The 19573-nt window shown below is 45.3% G+C and overlaps 1 protein-coding gene across 1 annotated transcript in view; it reads left to right on the top strand.

The window, feature by feature from the left end:
• Nucleotides 1-4003: 4003 nt before the first annotated feature.
• The window catches only part of ITGA9 (integrin subunit alpha 9), a 913294-nt gene continuing 897724 nt past the window's right edge, over nucleotides 4004-19573 (top strand). Inside the window, exon 1 of the mRNA XM_078688268.1 lies at nucleotides 4004-4468. Coding sequence (XP_078544394.1) covers nucleotides 4290-4468 — 179 coding nt within the window. The 5' untranslated portion in view covers nucleotides 4004-4289. The remainder of the gene's footprint in view (nucleotides 4469-19573) is intronic.

The following is a 19573-nucleotide window of genomic DNA, read 5'->3' as shown; positions in this document are numbered from 1 at the left end:
TAGCTCGTGTTTCGGGATTGATTCCCTCATCAGTAGAGATAGTATTCGGGGTTGCAGGACAGGTCGCCAAACATCCGTCACGGGCCTCGTTGCCCCTCTGGCGTGCAGGTGCATCTCCAACAAGCTCGTCAGCTTACATGGCTACCGGGAGCCAAGAAAAAGGGGATTCCGGAGTTGGGAGCACACCGCTGACCTCTTCCGCCGTATCGCCCCACTGCATCATGGTCTGTGCAGTTCAAGTATTTATAAGAACAGGTCAAAGTTCAATTTTCAAAGTATTTCACCTCAATCGGTGCAAGTAAATACTTGTATTATGATCATCTCTAGACACGAGCCTAGCTCGTGTTTCGGGATTGATTCCCTCATCAGTAGAGATAGTATTCGGGGTTGCAGGACAGGTCGCCAAACATCCGTCACGGGCCTCGTTGCCCCTCTGGCGTGCAGGTGCATCTCCAACAAGCTCGTCAGCTTACATGGCTACCGGGAGCCAAGAAAAAGGGGATTCCGGAGTTGGGAGCACACCGCTGACCTCTTCCGCCGTATCGCCCCACTGCATCATCGTCTGTGCAGTTCAAGTATTTATAAGAACAGGTCAAAGTTCAATTATCAAAGTATTTCACCTCAATCGGTGCAAGTAAATACTTGTATTATGATCATCTCTAGACACGAGCCTAGCTCGTGTTTCGGGATTGATTCCCTCATCAGTAGAGATAGTATTCGGGGTTGCAGGACAGGTCGCCAAACATCCGTCACGGGCCTCGTTGCCCCTCTGGCGCGCAGGTGCATCTCCAACAAGCTCGTCAGCTTACATGGCTACCGGGAGCCAAGAAAAAGGGGATTCCGGAGTTGGGAGCACACCGCTGACCTCTTCCGCCGTATCGCCCCACTGCATCATCGTCTGTGCAGTTCAAGTATTTATAAGAACAGGTCAAAGTTCAATTATCAAAGTATTTCACCTCAATCGGTGCAAGTAAATACTTGTATTATGATCATCTCTAGACACGAGCCTAGCTCGTGTTTCGGGATTGATTGCCTCATCAGTAGAGATAGTATTCGGGGTTGCAGGACAGGTCGCCAAACATCCGTCACGGCCTCGTTGCCCCTCTGGCGCGCAGGTGCATCTCCAACAAGCTCGTGTGCTCCCAACTCCGGTATCCATTTGTCCAAATTCATATATTTGCAGTGCAAGAGAAAACCCTCTGCTTCTTATGTTTTTTGGGGGTATACTCCTCAAAAGAAAGGTGAGGTGTGATAATTCTGTGGTGCATCTGTGGCAATTCAAAGTTATGTCACTTTTTTAAAATTGTGTTCTATATTATCCTTGCGAAACATTTTCTACCCCTGTTCAATTGTAGTTCAATTTGGTTTCAAAAGCAGGTGGATTTGCCTTTTTGGATGAGCCTGTAATTAGGCCTCAGTGGCACATCACTGATTTTCAAGTACGATCAAAACACTTCCTCTCTGTTTCTCTATCCTTCAATATGACCCGACGCACATCCAACTGGTACAGCTTCATTGTACAGGATCAATACAGGTCTGTAAAGATTTATGAGAGCTCACTTGGTTCATGCAAATATCTTGTAGATTGGTTACTAAAGTGAGAATTCAGTTCAGGATAGGTTTTTAAAATGTGTCCTCTGGATCTTGTTGTTGGTTGTTCTGTGTCCATGCTACGACACTAATTTAATAACAAGGAAAAGTGCCAGTACTGATACTCAAATTAATAACCCAGTTTACTCGTGATACATAGACAACCATACAATGTATCCAATGCTATTAAATAGTTTATTTTATTTGAAAAAATCTATTTTTCAATGTTTTAGAACATTCAACACGTTTACAACACACAATATTATACACAAAAGCAATTGGACACAAGGGAAAGTGCACAAAATTCACAAAAATACTTTCATACATACCACTTCAATCATGTCACAAACACACCTCACACTAATAGAAGCACTTGCTTTCCAATAGGAACATAGACCTTGAATTTTTTTTTTAAATGTTTGGGATTGTTCACTGGCATAATGCAAAATGATGCCCCCCTGCAGAATGTGATGAAAACGCCTGAGTTTCCCAAAGCTCACAGATATGAGCTGAATGGGACCCTCTTTGAGGGTTTGGGGCCCCCTGGAAGATTGTGGACCTACCTGCAGAGCAGGGGCTGAAGCGGCCTACACTACACCCTTGGAGTTGTAAATTATGATGTACCTTCTTGAAAATGTAGCTGCTTTTGGAGCATTCAGATGTATTCTTGGAATGACATCCACACTGAAACAAAACATACTCATGACAAAAATACATTGTTTCCTAACTTTTATGGTTCATATTTAAGTATGCAGGGTTTCATTTGTAGACAAAGGCAGTTGCCCGAATCAATCCATTAGGAATATTATAACTAACTGGGTGAAATGTTTACTTCTATAGTGACTGCATACATCAACTGACAAGTTAAAGGTAGCTATTTACTTCTGAAAAGTGTAAGCAAGTATACCACCTCCCTCATCCCATGCTGCAATCTTAGTAAATTTCTAGCGGCTTGGGTTAAAACATTTTTATTGAAATTTGTGGTTCGTTCAGCTGATGCTGAGCCAAGTGTGGTAATTCCATAGTTATGCAGAAAGGACCGCAGCAATGCATACATTTAGATGGAAATGTTATATGTTTTTGCTAACGCATCCAGTGCGAATCCATTTTACTGAAAATAGAAGATGCTTCGTGTCAATGCTTAGCCAAATCAGACAGACCCATATCCCTGTAGATAGGAAACAGCCGAGAACACAATGTGTGGTTCCGGGCGAGGTTTTAAAATGTATCTCTGAGGTCACATCTTTGGCCCATTCATTCCATTGAGGTGTCCAGCAATTTCAGCTGGATTCCAGCAATCGAGCAAAACCCAGATTACCTCTGGCAAAACATTAATTTTTAAGTGTAGTGCCAAATTCGCCACAAATATGAATAAATATCCCTTTTATGGCTTTTGTATGTTCTCTTTTATGAAATGATCTACCTTGTACTTTCAACCTTTGTAAATACTTAGAGCTGTACTGTCTTTCTTAGATCATCTGTAACTTCCATATAACAAAGTATTTCTCCTGTAGCGCGCTCTAGCACCTTAGGATAATGTCCACACTATATAGCTATATAAATAAATAAATTAAGTGGCCAGCTGTAAGCATGTGTTTTACAGTGCAAACTGTGAATACTGTGACAGCATCCCAATATAACTGCATCAGCACTGCCCTGTGCGTCTGTAGACATCTAGGCCCAGATTTACGGGCTTTTGGGCACGGCAACACACCAAGTCACCTTGCTGTGCTGCCCTGTGTCAGAAGGAAAGGGCAGAAATGCTCTGTATCTATGCAATACAGTGCATTCTGCAGCACGCATAGGAAGAGGAAAAAAGTATGAGAAATTAAGATATATCTCCTTGTTGCACCTGGGGAGGTGCCTGGTTTTGGCACATCCCCAGGTTTCAGGCTCCTGTAAATCTGGAGATGCGTCAAAATCCATGGGTGTTGCGTGGGAACGCTCATGCAAGGCCCATGGAACGCCCCTCCAACGCAGAATAAGGCAAGCCTCTCATAAATATGCTCCCTAGTTTTCACGTTTTCTTGATTTGAATTTAGAACTCCCAAAATTGAAGTTCTGTCCCTTGACATTTTTGATGATGGGTTCATGGAAATTTGCATCAAAATTGCCCTGTTGACACTATTTAAACCACATTCCCATCAACCTGCACAGTTATATGTTATGTCGTGTTTATTTCTACAGTGCTACGTACAATGTGCAGCCTTTATATATTGAAATGTCTAAGTAATTGCAAGATGTTATTACTGGGTCTCCTGCCAAGCAAGTTGTAATGTCTAGCCTCTCTCTGTCCGCGCAGTCCCCCCGATGGGCAGCAGAGGGCGCCAACGCTCTCGGGCTGAAGAAGGCCAGCAGGGTGGGTAGCTCTGGAGAAAGAGAGAGCCCTCCCATCCGCAATCCGGACCACTGCAGACAGAAGTGAGGCTTTCAGAGAGTAAGCGGGGAAGGGGCAGAGGAGAAAAGCCTGTGCTCACCACTTCAGTGAGAAGCAGCCAGTGAGCCCAGACACACCTCCCGCCCCTGCAGAGGCTGCGCATCCTCACGCACACCCCATCGGCTGCATTTTGGGATTCTTTCGTGTCTTCTTTTGCTGCTCATCCCCGCTCACACCTCGACTGCACACTTTTCAGGGAGCTCAAGTGGTCTGAAGTTAGTTTTGAAACTTTCAGCAGCGTCTGCGGTGCTCGCGGTACAGGATGGCCGGGGCGCGGAGCGGGGGCCTCGTGGGCATCTTTGAAGTGATGCTGGCCGCGGTCTGCCTGGGAACGGGATATACCTACAACATCGATCTGGAATCACCCGTGATCTATCAGGGGCCGAACGAGTCCTTCTTCGGCTACTCGGTGCTGGAGCACTATCACGACAACACCCGCTGGTAAGTGACGCTGCCGGGACCCTGAGCCAGGGAGTGGGCGATTCCTTTCCACTGCGCCGCGAACTTCAACAGGGGCGTAATTCGTGAATGTGTTTTATCAGACTTGGTCAGTTCGCGAACTAACGTCTTCGCTGCCTCTGCTATGATTGAAGAGTAAGCAATGAATGGCAGATGTGCGTAGGTTCCTACCCCTGAGTGCAAAAGAGCGCTTTTAGTGTCTGGTGAAGGTAATTTCTCATTTCAACATGTGGGTGTGTTAGTGGGGAGCTCCGCTCAGAATCTCTAAAAATTGTTTTCGGCACAAGGGGGCTGACGCTCTTCTGGTGCCAGCCACTGATGACATGTTATCACAAGACGCAGGAGCCGCGCCAGGTCTAAAACACATTAAGTGATTGCACTCGGCCTGGTTCTTTAATTTTTTTATTTTACCAGTTTAGGCCTTTTTATTACCTTCATTGAACTGTCCAGCGGCGCGTGACAGTTCGTCACGGGAGCGTGTTATTCACTTGAACCAAAATGTAATATATAAATGTGAAAAAAAGTTCGAAAAAATAATAGCTCATCATGTGGCACTTACGTTTAACTATGTTTTGAAGACCAGGGTCCGTGCAGTGATTTCTCATTAGAACATCCTGGCAGTGTTGAGATAGATCGTTGGGTTAAAGCGCCAGTTGAAGAGATGTCAGGTACATTTATGTTTCTGGTCATTAAATGATTTCAGGTTATTGAAAGAAGGTACAGTGGCATCTGTTCTTGTGGTACAGCACAGTTTGAGCTCTATTTTGTTAGGTTGTTTGTTGTTTCTGAGAGATGCAATTGGGTGGAGACTGCTTAGCTCCACACTGCTTGGCATTAGGGTGCGGGGATTTGAACTCACAGATCTTACCACCTTCAATGTTATTCCCAGGAATAAGAGCGTCCACAGCTTTAGACACCCATAATAAAGTTTACGTTCTGTAATTGTAGTGTGTAAAATAACAATCGTGATAGCCTTATTACTCAAGGATGCCACACGTGTACCATGTTCTTTTTTTTATAACGCCGTTTATTCCCAGCTGACATTTTGTGTGCTAGGTGCCTGTGGTAAGTCAGGTCCGCGCCCCTCCCACAACGCAGAAACGTTACTTTATGCCCGGATCTTCAAATGGCTGCCGACTCAGGCGTTGATGCTTCCAATGCCGATAAGTAGAAGAGCCCCAGCTGTCCGTGGGAAACTCCAGTCTCTGGCGCGTGCTGCATGCGTTGCTAGCATCGCCGGTAAAAGTGCTGTTTGGAATGTGCCAGGTATGGGTACCGCGTTGGCATAGATGGCAGCCCCACAGCGAATGAAAGGGAGCACGCACACTCTGTGTAGAGGCACGTTTGACCCGCCTAGTCTCCAAGCGTCTACCGAGCACGTCAGGTCAGCTGACGTCACTCGGTTGTGATGACGCCTGCACGCCCGACGCCTGAATCCAGACCAAAGTCATTAACCCCACGCCTGACCCCGGCACGCCACCGTTTCGCAGTAGGTGGAGCCCTATACCCGGCGTCAAAAAAACATGCGAAAGCCGGGCAAGAAGTGTTTATTTAATTGGTGTTAAAATTGAGAATAGGGATGCTGAGGTGCTAACTGGGCTGCCCTACATACCTGCAGAGGGTCCCAGGTCACGCTTGCAAACTGTCCTGCCCTTTCGGCTAACAACAGCATCCTGAATCTTTCAAGTGCGGTCTCAAACATCCCAGCATGCAAAGACCTTGACACTTACGCCCAGGCCACTTCACATTCGGTGGCACCTCGCTGCCACCCAAACGAGTCTTATGCAATATTTGTGCCGAGAGAGCATGCACGTACTCTGGCTCCTGGTCAGCCCTAAACATTGTAGTTCAAAATCTGAACATAAGGCCTCAATCTTTAACCTACTTTATTTAAAAAAAAATCTGTTTATTAGGTTTTATGCCACAAACAGACAAGTAATCCAACCATAACTGAGAAGACACGTGGTCCCCCACCCTTACGTTATCATAGTATATTTGGATCCACCAGGCATCTAAATACATGTGGGAGTCTGGTGGGGGCGAGTCCCCATGTAGGGTCACTCCGGAAATGGTCACCTAGCCCCATACACTAGTTGAGGCTTGCCTCACTCCAGGCCTTCTCTTGTGTCCGGTCATGGATCCCAAGGCTTTCTCAAATTTGCTGGGGCAGCTGCAGGCTTGGTAAACCAACTTCTCGTTCATCATACACCCAAGTTCGTCTTCCCAATCAGCCACTTTTGGGAACATGGCAGCCCCCCAATACCAGATAATGTCTCTCCGCACCACCACCAATGTCACATTTCAGAATAGGAGGGCAGACCTATCCAGGGTGAGTTCCTCCCCGATTCCCAGAAGCACCAAGCCAAGGGTCAGGACCACAGTACTACCGATGTCTTGGGATACCTTGCCACTTTTCCTTCCCCAGTATTCCCTTATCGTGGGGCAGTCCGACAGAGTGTGTACGAGGGACCCCTATGTGCACAGGTGGTCACCGGACCTCCCCATCGTTAACAGGCGTGTCTTGCTTGAAGTATGCCCTGTGGAGTATTTTCAGCTTTATCAGCCAGAAAGCAACCAGTATGGCCATCTCCCTGGAATATCGGCAGGCCTCTTCCTATGCGTCGTCTTCCAGGACACCCCCATGTCACGTTCCCATTTGGCCCTAATCGGGTGGGGCTGACTGGTGTAGATTTGGGAAATTGCATGTTTGTGTAGCTGGGATCCTATACGTCTAAGTACCAATGGCGTCTCCTCCGCCACCTCATTGAATAAGGCCCCATAACCCAGGAGTATATGTAGCACTTCCAGGTATTAGAGACATTGGCCCCAAGTTGAAACAAATTGTTGCTTTAGCTCTGCAAGTGGGATCATGTCCCTATGGTGGCAGAAGTCCCCCAACTTTGAGACGCCAATGAGATCCCATTTCCCATGTCCCTCCACTGCCTGCAGCTCCCACAGCCTCTGCGTCCCAAAGGTGCGACTTTATCGTTGTCCTTCCCTTACACCCCACTAGGGTCATCGCCCTGAAGCACCATAGCCTTCAGGGCTGGCCTATGAGGTGGCCCAGGTAGCCTCTGGGGTCCATTGCTCCCCTCTCTGCTAATAGAGAGTGTTCCTGCTGCCTCACCAAAGCCAGTCATTCACCACCACCAGCAGTTGTGCCGTCCAGTAGTATAAACGCAGGGTAGAGATGGCTATCCTCCCTCATTGTCGTGTGGTTTTCTGGTCAGGGAACTCAAGGCAATATCCTGCTTTCATTTGTTGTGTTTAGAATCTACACACAAAAAGCAGAAGTGGGATAAAGCTCAAGACCAGGAAGCGTATGTGTGAATGTACGTGGTAATGATATTTATAGAGCGCAAACCTAGACGAGGGTCAGCACAGCACTGCGGCGAGTCGAAGGCAAAGATGCAGCTGGGTGGAGGGGAAGCTGGGCTCTTCCCCATGCGGTGGCAGTGGCCATGGTGTAGTGTAGTGGTGTAGTGAATGTTCATAGTCTTGCAGATGAGCTTTACTAGAGTAAACTTACCCCTAATGGGCGCTGACGTTTATGGGACAAGCCACACTCAAATCATAACGAAGCATTTTTAACATAATGGGATCAGAGGGAAAACAAACCAATCTTTGAAATTAACCACCATGTATTTTATGTTCTGCAGTAGGTCATTCTCATAACCATGCGCTACCAGTCCTGACTAGTGCCATGTGCTGAATTTCATTATTTCCAGAGGCATGGGTGGTAAGATTCTGAGAAAAGAGGGCTGGACTGACCTCTGTATGTATGGGACAGTCTTCTAAAATGCAGTTTTATCTATCATACAGTAAGGGCTCAATCACAAGTTGAAGCAATATTTATACCCCCCTGATAAATAACTATACCATGGGGTACGCTATTTATCGGGTCCTATAAATAACACCTAGTATGACTTTATGGGGAATAACATGCAGTTTTTGGTGTTTAGTGCACCAAAACCCACATAATACATAATACGGTAAATACCGTATGTTTTCCCCCTTTTTAAATTTCAGCAGGTTTGACTTGCTGAAATGTAAGAAATGTCGGCTTATGTAACGGATTCAATAATTAGTGGATGCATTAAATAAAAACCAACTCGTAATTCCTTACTGACACTAAAAAGGGGTTTACATGTGGGACGAAATTAACCTCCCAACTTTTATTCAGGGCCATAGTGTCATATATACCTCTGCTATAAATTTCCAGCAATAGAGGCAAGTGCCTTCCACAGTCAACAGAGCAACTTACGCACACGCCTAGAGACAGCCTCTTTACTACGCAGTGCAGGTGGTGCCAACATAGGCCCTCCATTATTGAGTTAAAGAAGTCACAGTTGACGCAGGAGGCGAGCAGGCAAAGCTTCTCAGTATGCTGTCAGGTATTTCTCAGGTTTAAGAGCATGCCTCCTCCAATAAATGTTCTCAGGATTGAGAGCACGTCTGCTCCAGGATATGTTGTCACAGGGTCCTTAGGATTGGGAGCAGGCCTAATTCAGGATATGACGTCAATGAGTTATCTGTGAGTGCTCAGGATGAGAAGCCAACAGTCCAGGCTAAAACGTCAGTGGGTTCTCAGCATGAAGGGAATATCTAAGACAGGATACAGCACCAGACTCTTCTCAGGACAGGAAGAATGCTCAGTCAGGACAAGATGTCTGTGGGATCTCAGGAAGAGTGAACACGTCTGGGCCAGGATATGATAGCGGGTGGAAGGGCACAATGCCAGTGTGTTCTCTTGAGGAGGTGCGTGGTTGTGTGATGTAACACTGCTGGTGAGATCTCAGGGCACATTTAGTGACAGATACACTTTTTCCAGATTTTCGATGGAGAGAACAAACCTAGACCCTGGTTTAACGTAACTGAGTCACAAGAGGTTGAGTATGCCTGGTCCAGGATACAGTTTTCATAGATTTTCAGAAATTAGACCTCACTAGGCCGGTTTTCAATGTCACCGGTTTCTAAGGAGGTGGAGCACACCGGGAGCGACGTGATAACATGTCAGTGGTGGGTTCTCAGGAAAAGAAACCATACCTGTGATACGAAGTCGTGGGTTCTCAGATCAGAGGCCGCACTCGTATATGTCACAATATCAGTGGGTTCAGGGTGAGAAAGCATACCTGGTCGATGATACAATGTCAGTGGTTTTTCAAGAAGGTTCAGACCTGTGATGTAATACAATGTCAGTAGATTCTCAAGAAGAGAAAGCAAAGTGTATTTGATCAATGATATGTCAGTGTTTCTTTAAGAAGATAGTGACCTGTCTTGTAATAAAATGTGAGTGGGTTCTCAGGAAAAAAAGCGCACCTGACCATAATAAAATAAGTGGTATTTTAGGAGGTATAGACCTTTAATAAATTGTGAGAGAGTTCTCAGGAAAACAATGTACCTTTGATACGATGCCAGTGGGTTCTCAGAAGGGAGCCCACCCTCATATAGGTCACAAAGTCAGTGGGTTCTGAGAAAGAGAACGCCTTCCTGGTCTATGATACAAGCTAGTAGATGTCTCAGGGGGGAACAAACCCCTGGTATGGGTTACAATGCCATTGGCGTCTCAGGAGGTAGCACACTTGGCTCATGATACGTCAGTGGGTTTGAAGAAAGAGAAATCATATCTGTGGAACAATGTCAGTGGGTTTCTCAGGAGGGAGCCAACCCTGTTATAGGTTACAATGCCTTTGAGTTCTCTGGACGATGATATAACGTCAGTAATTTTTAAGACGGCACAGACATGTCTTGTATTAGTGTCATTGGGGTCTCAGGAAGATAACACATACTTGGTCAGTGATACAAAATGAATAGGTTTCTTGTAAGAAAGTCCACCTTGAGTACAATGTTAGTGGGTTCTGAGGATGAGAAAGTGTACTTGATTGATGACATGTCAGAGGTTTTTAAACCTGTCATGTAATGAAATGTCAGTGGGTTCCCAGGAAAATAACTTACCTGTGATGCAATGCCAATGGGGTCTCAGAAGGAAGTCTACCCCTGTATAGGTCACAATGTCAGTGGGTTCTCAGGATGAGAAAGCTTGCCTGAATGAAACAATATCAGTAGTGCTCAAGGTGGTGCAGACCTGTCGTTTGATACAATGTCAGTGGGTTCTCAGGAAGAGAAAGCGTGCTTGAATGATACACTCCTAGTGGGATTCTCAGCACTGGCGTAACGAAAGCCCCCCACTCCCCTGCAAGGTATGCGGAGGGCCCCCCTCTGGACTCAATTAGGAGCTCTCTGGCCAGAGTTCTGTGCTAAGGGGGCCCCCTGGAGCTTGGGAGCCCCCGCACAGCGGGGGCTGCTGGGCCTGTGTTACGCCCCTGGTTCTCAGAAGGAAACTACTCTTGGTTACAACATCAGCGGAGTCTCAGGAAGAGAAAGCAACCATGAGCTACAATGTCAGTGAGTAAGTCATTAGGGAATCCACCATCATTCAGGGCACATTTCTGGAAGGAAAACCATCTTTGATCCTGTGTTTCCAAGCATTTCTTCAAAATCTAGGTGTTTTGTACACTCGCATGGGTCACTTTAAATCTAGAACAGAGGTCTTCAAGCATTTCTTCAAAATCTAGGTGTTTTGTACACTCGCATGGGTCACTTTAAATCTAGAACAGAGGTCTTCAAGCATTTCTTCAAAATCTAGGTGTTTTGTACACTCGCATGGGTCACTTTAAATCTAGAACAGAGGTCTTCAAGCATTTCTTCAAAATCTAGGTGTTTTGTACACTCGCATGGGTCACTTTAAATCTAGAACAGAGGTCTTCAAGCATTTCTTCAAAATCTAGGTGTTTTGTACACTCGCATGGGTCACGTTAAATCTAGAACAGAGGTCTTCAAACTGGGGGACGCCCCCCCCCCGGGGCGCCTTAATTAATCAAAGGGGGGGAGGCACCAGGCTCTCCCCAGAAAATCATCATTCTGATAAGAAAGCTTCGTTTTAAGTGAAGAAAGATGAAGGGCATTGAGCCGCTCTGTAATGGACCATCACCAATGTATTTTGTCATTTATGTCCTGGCTGAGAGGGTGTTAAGGGAGAAAGGACTCCAAATATTCCTCAAACCCCTCACCCATTTCATAATCACACTGTGGATACTTTAAAACTTTAGTACTGTCTGACTGACCAGTATAGTATGTTTGAAAATCATGTATATGATCGCAATTTTTAAAGGATTACCATAACTTAATTGCAATGTTTAATTATGTTTAGACATATTTAAACAATGCCAGGTTAATAGAATAATTAAGAGTAATTGTGATTGGAGGGCGATATTTTTTTTTACACAGTGGGGAATGACATAAAAAAGTTTGAAGACCACTGATAAATGAAAGCATGCCATGCGTGCTTGTGTCTATGATTTTGTTGCTTAAGTAGTAACCACGGCACTCCAATCTACTGGATTTTAACGTTAGCTGCTATTTTCAAGCTGCACATGGGCAGTCATGACGCGCAAGGGCTATGGCTCTCCGAAAGCAGAGGACACGAGCAAGGCGGCTTTTCTTCCAGGGTGGGGATGTTCCTGTTATTGTTACCATGGTAGCGGAAAACAGTGGAAAAAAGGATAATGTGCAGTGACGTAACCCAAGCACCGACGGAGCACACCCCTCAGAAGGGACATCTCTAGCAAGAATTTCTGAAGATTTATGTGGGGTGGGAGCAGAGGGGCAGCTGAGCAGCAGCTCTTCTGCACCAGTTGCCGAGTGGATTGGGGACAGAACACTACCAAGTGCATGGCAGAGTCAAGAATGTGTGTATTGCCACTCTTCAGGGCCGGGCATTTCCCCGGTGGGTTGGAGCCCTTGGAAGCCAGCTTAGAAAACCCTTGGCCCTCCTGGTGCTTCTGTTGCTTTCCCTGGACCCCGAGGTTAATTGTAGCCGGCACTGGGAGGCTTTAAAAGAGAGAGGGGAAGGGAGAGAAAGGGCGATCAGAGAGGAAGAAGCGAGGGAGAATGGACAGATGGAAAGAGTGGGACTTCAGTGCTTAATTTGAGCCGGTGGTTTCCGTAGCTCGGCACCAGCACTTAATTATCAACACCGTGCTTGTTACAGTCTGCCACAAGGTGGCGCTGTCTGGCTAATTTGGAGATGACCACAACAACGATTAATTATTAATTTAATATACATTACAAATGGTTCTTACCTGCAACCCAAGCCATTTTTGGGGTGCGTGGAATAGTCTGAAGTGTCACATTTGTGTGTGATGGTTAGAAGTAGTGTTGTTACTGTAATTGGCGGCACGGCAGGGGCAATGTCCCATGCGAGCTGCAGTGGCCTCGTGACGAGAGCCCTGGCACTTATTTTTTAAATTTTGGTGGCATAGGTACCCATCTCTAGAAACTGGTCGGACCAGGGCACAAGCTGCCATGAGAATTTTACCCTTCAACGCTACTAGGTCAGATGGTCCAGCTAGTAGTGCAGTTGAAAGGCTCCCTTACTCCACTGGCAATCATTTTTAGGTATTTCTTACAGACAGCTTTTAGCTGTATGTTTGCAAGAGACCTCTTATGGACCATAACCATATCAATAATGTACAGTGGGCTAGAGCCCGCCCATTGCTTACCCTTGTTTGGCTGTTTTGTCACCCATTTGATTGCTTCTTATTGGATGGCTTTCTTTCATCTTGCGTTTCTCCCTCCCTGGAGCATAGCCTCTTTCGCATCCTTCTGATTGGACGAACTGTAACCTTCCACTACTCACATCCAGGGAACTGCTTTTTTTCTTTCATCACTTCATGAGAGTGTATGTTTTTTCTTGCACTCTCCTTCATGTTTTGCTCCCCCCTTAAATACATCCCCCACCCTGGTTCTCCGTGTTACTCCATTCTACCCCCACCTCGACCATTGTATTCCCCTTCCCGTCTTTATTTTTTTTAACATCTTTTTATTCCCAAAGGCACCTCCATTGCCCAGTCTCCTCCATTGCTCAGTGATTCACTGGTACTTCCCACTCCCCCATCGACTTCTTCCAACTCGCTCTTGCCCCCCAGATCCTTCATTACTCATCAACCACGGCCCTTAAGCATTTAAAAACAAGCATTTGCAATGCAACAGGTCTCGCATGTACGCAAGTTTCAGCTATTGGCATTGTAAATGACAATGGCTTTTATTTATGTTTTAAGAACCAAAACATAAATAAAAGGCATTGTTATTTATAATGTCAATAGCTCAAACTGCGTAAATGCGAGACCTATTGCATTGCAAATACTTGTTTCCAATTATAACTTCATGAGATCAGTGAATAACCAGTTCTAAAATCTGGTTAGTCATAATGTTGGCTGTCAATGAGAGCCCTATATATTAGTAAGATGACTTTGAGAATGCAAAGTCTTTAGAGTTCACAATTAGTTGGAGGGCTTACATGGCTAATAGGTGTTTTTGAATAGCGGTGTATATGAGAAGCACTTTGGTAATGTGCGTGAGATTCTGAGGCGTGTTAGAAATGTATCACTTCAAACATTTAGCTGAACTTTCAATATTGGTTGGAGCGGAGAGATTTGTGAGGAGCAGTGTCACATTTAGATGCCATTTCCAAAACGTCATTATCAATTGTCATCTGTCTTCTACCTACTGGGTAAGTTTATGTGGCATTGGGACTGGGTCCAATCAGAATTGGTAAACGTGGAACCGATTAAGTCAACAGGCACCTGATCAAACAGGAAACTAAGATGTCATCCTGTATTCAAGGAGGCATGACCAATGGATGACCACAGACGCTAAAGTAGTGCTTCTGTAAAATTCCCAGAAGAAGAGATAGCACAATCCAAGGATAACTTTGAACATCACAGTAGTAGGCTTATTGTGTCCCCCCTAGCAGCAGGGGTGCGGCATTATATTTGTAACCACAGAAATGGGCCATTGGTGTTCACCCAGAGATAGTAAAACAATGGTGCTCTAGCAGTAAACTGTAGGTAGAATAAAGAGGATGAAAAAGGTTGAGACTTGAATATACCTTTGCAGGTGTTTGTGACCGCTGCAATGTGAATGACGATAGGGTGTAATAACACAGATGTTTCAAACGTAACCAAAGAGAAAGACCTAAAAAATAATCTATTTCACTGCAACTGACCCCAGATTTCAAGTAGAAAAAGTAGTAGCTTGTTTAACTCATCCTGCTCACCGAGATATTGGCCATGACTTACCTCCGCCGTGAGTATACTTAGATTTAGAGGCTAAACAATAGAGCGGCTGGGATTTGTTATAGAATTATGACATTATTCTCCCATCAGACATGTTTTCTTACCAGCCTGCTCCATTTCTCTGTCGTGCACTTTACACAGTCACATCAGCTAATAATGCGATGCTTTGATAATATATTTTAAACCTGGTTGCTTCTTTCTTTTGCATCTTATGGCAACTGTTTTACAGCGTAACATTTCGAAATTGAACAGCTTGGTGGAGTTTCCTTTAAAAATGAAGCACTTGCACATTTCCTGTCGGTAAACGAATGCGACCAACGAAATTGCAGCAAGAGTTTTTACGCTTAGGCGCTGTGACCTGGAGTGTCGCTGCGTCAAACAGTGGATTTGGGGGTCTTTTGGCAGACCACCAAAGGTGTCAGGGTCACCCTATAGTCCACTGGGGTCCGGAATACAAACTGAGACCAACGCTGGAGCCAGAGAGAAAGGATATTTATTACAATCTCATGAGATGGAGAGGTGCCTCAACAAAAGACACCCATAGCTATCTGAGGAGGCAGTCTGTTAGAATGGTCGTACTTCACGTGTTATATACTCTTTATCCAGCCCCAGACATGTAAGGGAGTTGTATTACTAATCTTTTATTGCATTCCTAAACAAATAGTAAATCTGGAGAATCAGTGGGTGAGTATCCTTTGGGGTTTTTCACAGGATATGGTTAAAACATTATAATTACATAGTACACAGAGGTCAATCTGATTTAGATGGTACTGCAGGGCATAGCATGATTACATGTCAAACAAAGGTTAATCTGATAAGCATAGGTAATGTTGAGAACCCCGCAGGGTGTAGGCGAAAGGCATGTTTATTACAATTGAGTCCATAAATATTTGTCGTTTGGACTACTGCAGGGCAAAGGTGGGAGGTATGATTACACAGCAAACAGAGATAAGTCTGATTTGGCCTGTTGAAGGACGCCTGCAGGGCGTAGTGTGCAGGGTGAGGACGAGAAACATCTGGGAAACTCCATGTCCGACTGGTTGAGCAGGGGCTGGTCAGTTAGTGGCAGGCCAAAGCATGAACAGAGTGTCCGTGCAGGAATGCAACAGGTCAAAAGGTGGAGCTCCAGAGTGTTCGTGATACAGAGAGAAAGTCAGTCATGAAGGTTAAAGCACAACATGGTAGAGTGAAGCACAAAAAGGTGGAGTGAATGGCAAGATAGCAGACCCACTTTTCCACAAAACGTCTAGTGAAAGAGCTCTGCTTGGAATAACAGTTTGTATTTGTGCTGCGCTGTAAGCAGGAAGCTTAACTACAGGGTCACACCATAAGCGTGCACATATGCTGTCCGGGCAGGCACAGCGAGAGGAGACAGGGAGGGCACAAAACATGCCTCCATCCCAATATAAACGGCGCAATCCGTACACGTGCACATTGCCTGTCCGGGCGCGTGCACATCTCCTGTCCCCCTTCCGAAGCTAATCCGACAACAATAGATTTCGCTAAAGCGAGCAAAGCATACTGTGCTTCGCTAGGCGAGACTTAAAAAATGATATGTATGGAGAGCCTGGCAGCGTCAATTTCTTCCTCGCTGCTCCATTTCTGAAATTCACTTTCGTGCATGATGAAATGAATATTTTAAAATTTACTGCTCCAAGTGGCATTTGAAGTTTGAAAAATGGAGGCTACATTATGCTGTATTGATATGTGGTGATGCATACACGCTCATATGTCATCACACTAAGCCACCATAGCACATTACATGTTTGTACAGTATATGTACACACACATATAATTTTGCTATTTTTTCTTTTTTTGATGCCAATCCTGCACTACATTGGCAAAACAAATGCACAATATCTGCAAAAAACGTTAGAAGTAATAACTGTAGATATTACTGGGTAGTGTTGCTGCCTTTGGATATGCCGTATTCCAGTATTATCTGCACCTGCTTGAAATCACTATGGTCTGATACAGCCTTGTGTCTCCAGCATACACATGTTTCTAAGACTGGCATTTTATATCAAAAAGAGGGACAGATTCCAACTCTTCATTAAATTATTTGGGCAGAGAAGATACTTTTGGGGGGTGGGGGTAGTTCCCGATCCCCCGCATTAAGTTTGTCGCACAGAACTAATATTTGAGATTGAAAATCAAACAAAAGCATATTTTGAGTAGCAAATTGTAGCTCTCTGAAGTGTGACTGTTAGTCCATTGGAGCAAGAGTTGGCAGGTAGCCCGACGCCATACAAAGCTTGTCCCTTAAAACCCTCCATGTTGTAGGACCTGATGCAAACTGCTTATCCATTACTCTGTACACAGAAGCAGATAAAGCACTTTATCCAGAAGTACACCCTGTGCCTATATGAGTTGGGGATTGAAGTTCCATACTCAACTTCTGGATGTCGCATCGGCCGGACAAACAGTGGAGGCTGCTCCATCTCCCATCTGGCGGCCAAGACCTGGAATGACCTCCCCTGCACCTCAGAGCCTGGCCATCGCTCCAGCAATTCAGGAAGGACCTCAAGACCTGGATGTTCAACCAATAGGAGAACAGGCAGAATGATACTACAGTGCCTCGAGACCCTCATGGGTGAAGCAGCTTCACTCTACAAATCCTGATTGATTGAATTAAAAAAACATTTTATCATGGTTAAATGACGAGACTCAATGGACCATACTTGCACCATCGCTGAGGGAATCTGAAGAGGTTTCTCTGTTACAATGAGTGGGTGAACCTGTTCAGAGCTCACAACCGCTTCTACTTTAAATGTACTGAGCATCTTTGCTGCTTTCAGCCTCTTGAGTGGTTGGATGCAGATTGGTGCTGTTCGCTGGTACCTTCTCTCACTTCTACCAGGGATGTGCATTCAGTCACTAATGCTCAGCACATCCTGTGCCTCACCTCTGATTGGGAGATGTGGTGACTCTAGGGCTTCCAGTGTTCAACTGTTGGGCCTACTACTGTATGTCCTACTACTGTATGTTTACCGGAAGTCCTCTCCTAGGCTGCCAGGGTGGTGAGAGTTGAGCCTCTTTCTCAGGGAGGACGTATTCCAATTCTTAAGTTTAATTTGGGTTTTTAATACAAGTTCAAAAATGTATCATAGCTATATGAACATTGCAGTTATATTATACTTTATTAACCTGCATATTCGTTTTAATCTGTATTTTCACTGGGGAAGGGAGGTTTATTGAACCCTTACATTATGGAGGGAGGTCAGGGCAGGTCTCAGCAAGGTGCCATAAAACTGTCTTTATCAAAAAGCATTCCTATCACCCGGATACAGTTTATGTTCCATTAACAATTGACAGACTCCACTGGCACAGAGGACTGAACTCTATGGTCAAAGAGAAGGTAACACCCTTCCCCAGTGCCACAAAGCACTCATTAGACCCCAGGGCCAAACCCACTAATTTCTGCTTGATATTAGGCACTCATTGGCAACCATAGAATGAAGCCGAGCTTGTGGACTCATCCTTGTTCAATATCCGGGTGACCTCTGTAGTATTCTATAGTTCTGCACAAAATAAACACACTTGCGGTTGTACATCTGCTTTGAAAGTGCATTTGTGCTCTGGCCAGACCATGTGCTGGCAGCCTGCAGTGGAATTAATTGTAATTCATACCTTACAGTGAGTCATTCAATAGTAAGCACTGGTCTCTTTCATGCCAAAGTGCTCAGGAGAATGGTGCCTGCTCGCAGTATATTCCTGGAAAGTCGCGAAAATGTCCACCCCCTGCTCTTAATGCGCCAGGCCCCCGCTGTGCGATGTGGCACAGGGTTCTAGAAAGCCAGGTTCATGAGTCACTGCTCTCCAGGTCTGGGCAGCAGCATGTGTGTTACTGTCAGAATCCAGCGGCCACGGTGGTGCTGGAGTGCCAGCCAAGGTGGGCACTGTGCCAGCAGAATGTGTCAATATATAATGTACCAGCTTATTTTACCTCTTTGAGTCCGTCGTACAAACTTCTAATTATATTTGTTTGTACAGTGCACACTACAGGACGTAATTGTTTGTAGGTGCTTCAGAGAGCTTTAATCTGGGGCAAGGGGTCACGGTCACTATAACTGACCCAGAACGTGAGGCTGTGAAATGAACAGTTGCATCGAGAACATGTGTTTGGAGTGTGCAGACTGATTGTAACAAGAATACAGCAGTTACAGATGTTGCAAATACATACATTTTGTGTAAAAACATGAGACCAAAGGAGTCCGTGGGTGGGGGGGGGCTGCCGGGGCCCAGCTTGGCTGACTATAGTAAAGTAGGCGACAAATGCTAGTCCAAATAGAATATGTCTGCAGGAATTTACCACATTTAATTGTTGTATGTATTTCCGCTTTTTATACAATTCTGGCAGCGACATATAGAATAGTTAATGGAATAGGTCTCAAAGCAGTGGTTATCTGAGTAACAAATGGCTGCTGGGGCGAGAAAGCAACATCTGCATTGAGAAGGGAGGAAGCTGGGGACAAGGGAGAGACAGGAGATGGATGCTCCATGGGGCCTGTGAACTCAGCAGGTGGTGGCTGAGATCTGAAGCGGAAGCGGGGGCCTGGTTAACAATGGCTTCCTCTGCTACTTCTAGTTGGGCATGCGCACTCTGAGGCTGTCTCTTGGGAGGCAGCCAGAAAAGCTCTGATAGGAACCCAGTATGCTGTTATCCCAAAAAGAGTAAACACTAGAACTTGGCAAAGGGATGTCAGTTTTGTTTTCTGTTTTTCCATTGGAAATAGATGATGGTTTATATCTGGGTGAGATGAATGAGGCCATTGGCCGAAGTCAGTGGAAAGTTAGTTGGCGCTCATGCTGCATGCTTGTTGTAAGAGGCAAGTCTTTTATCCATGCAGTACTTACTGAACTCAGCCTCAAGTCACAAGGACAGGTTACCTCACTCTTTAAATTAGTTAACTTCATTTGACCATCTGCCTAATATCCACATTTGTTTTGC

The sequence above is a fragment of the Lissotriton helveticus genome, chromosome 4_1 (genome assembly GCF_964261635.1).
Source record: "Lissotriton helveticus chromosome 4_1, aLisHel1.1, whole genome shotgun sequence".
Taxonomy (NCBI): domain Eukaryota; kingdom Metazoa; phylum Chordata; class Amphibia; order Caudata; family Salamandridae; genus Lissotriton; species Lissotriton helveticus.
Note: the sequence above shows the minus strand (reverse complement) of the source record. Positions and strands in the feature narration are given on the sequence as shown.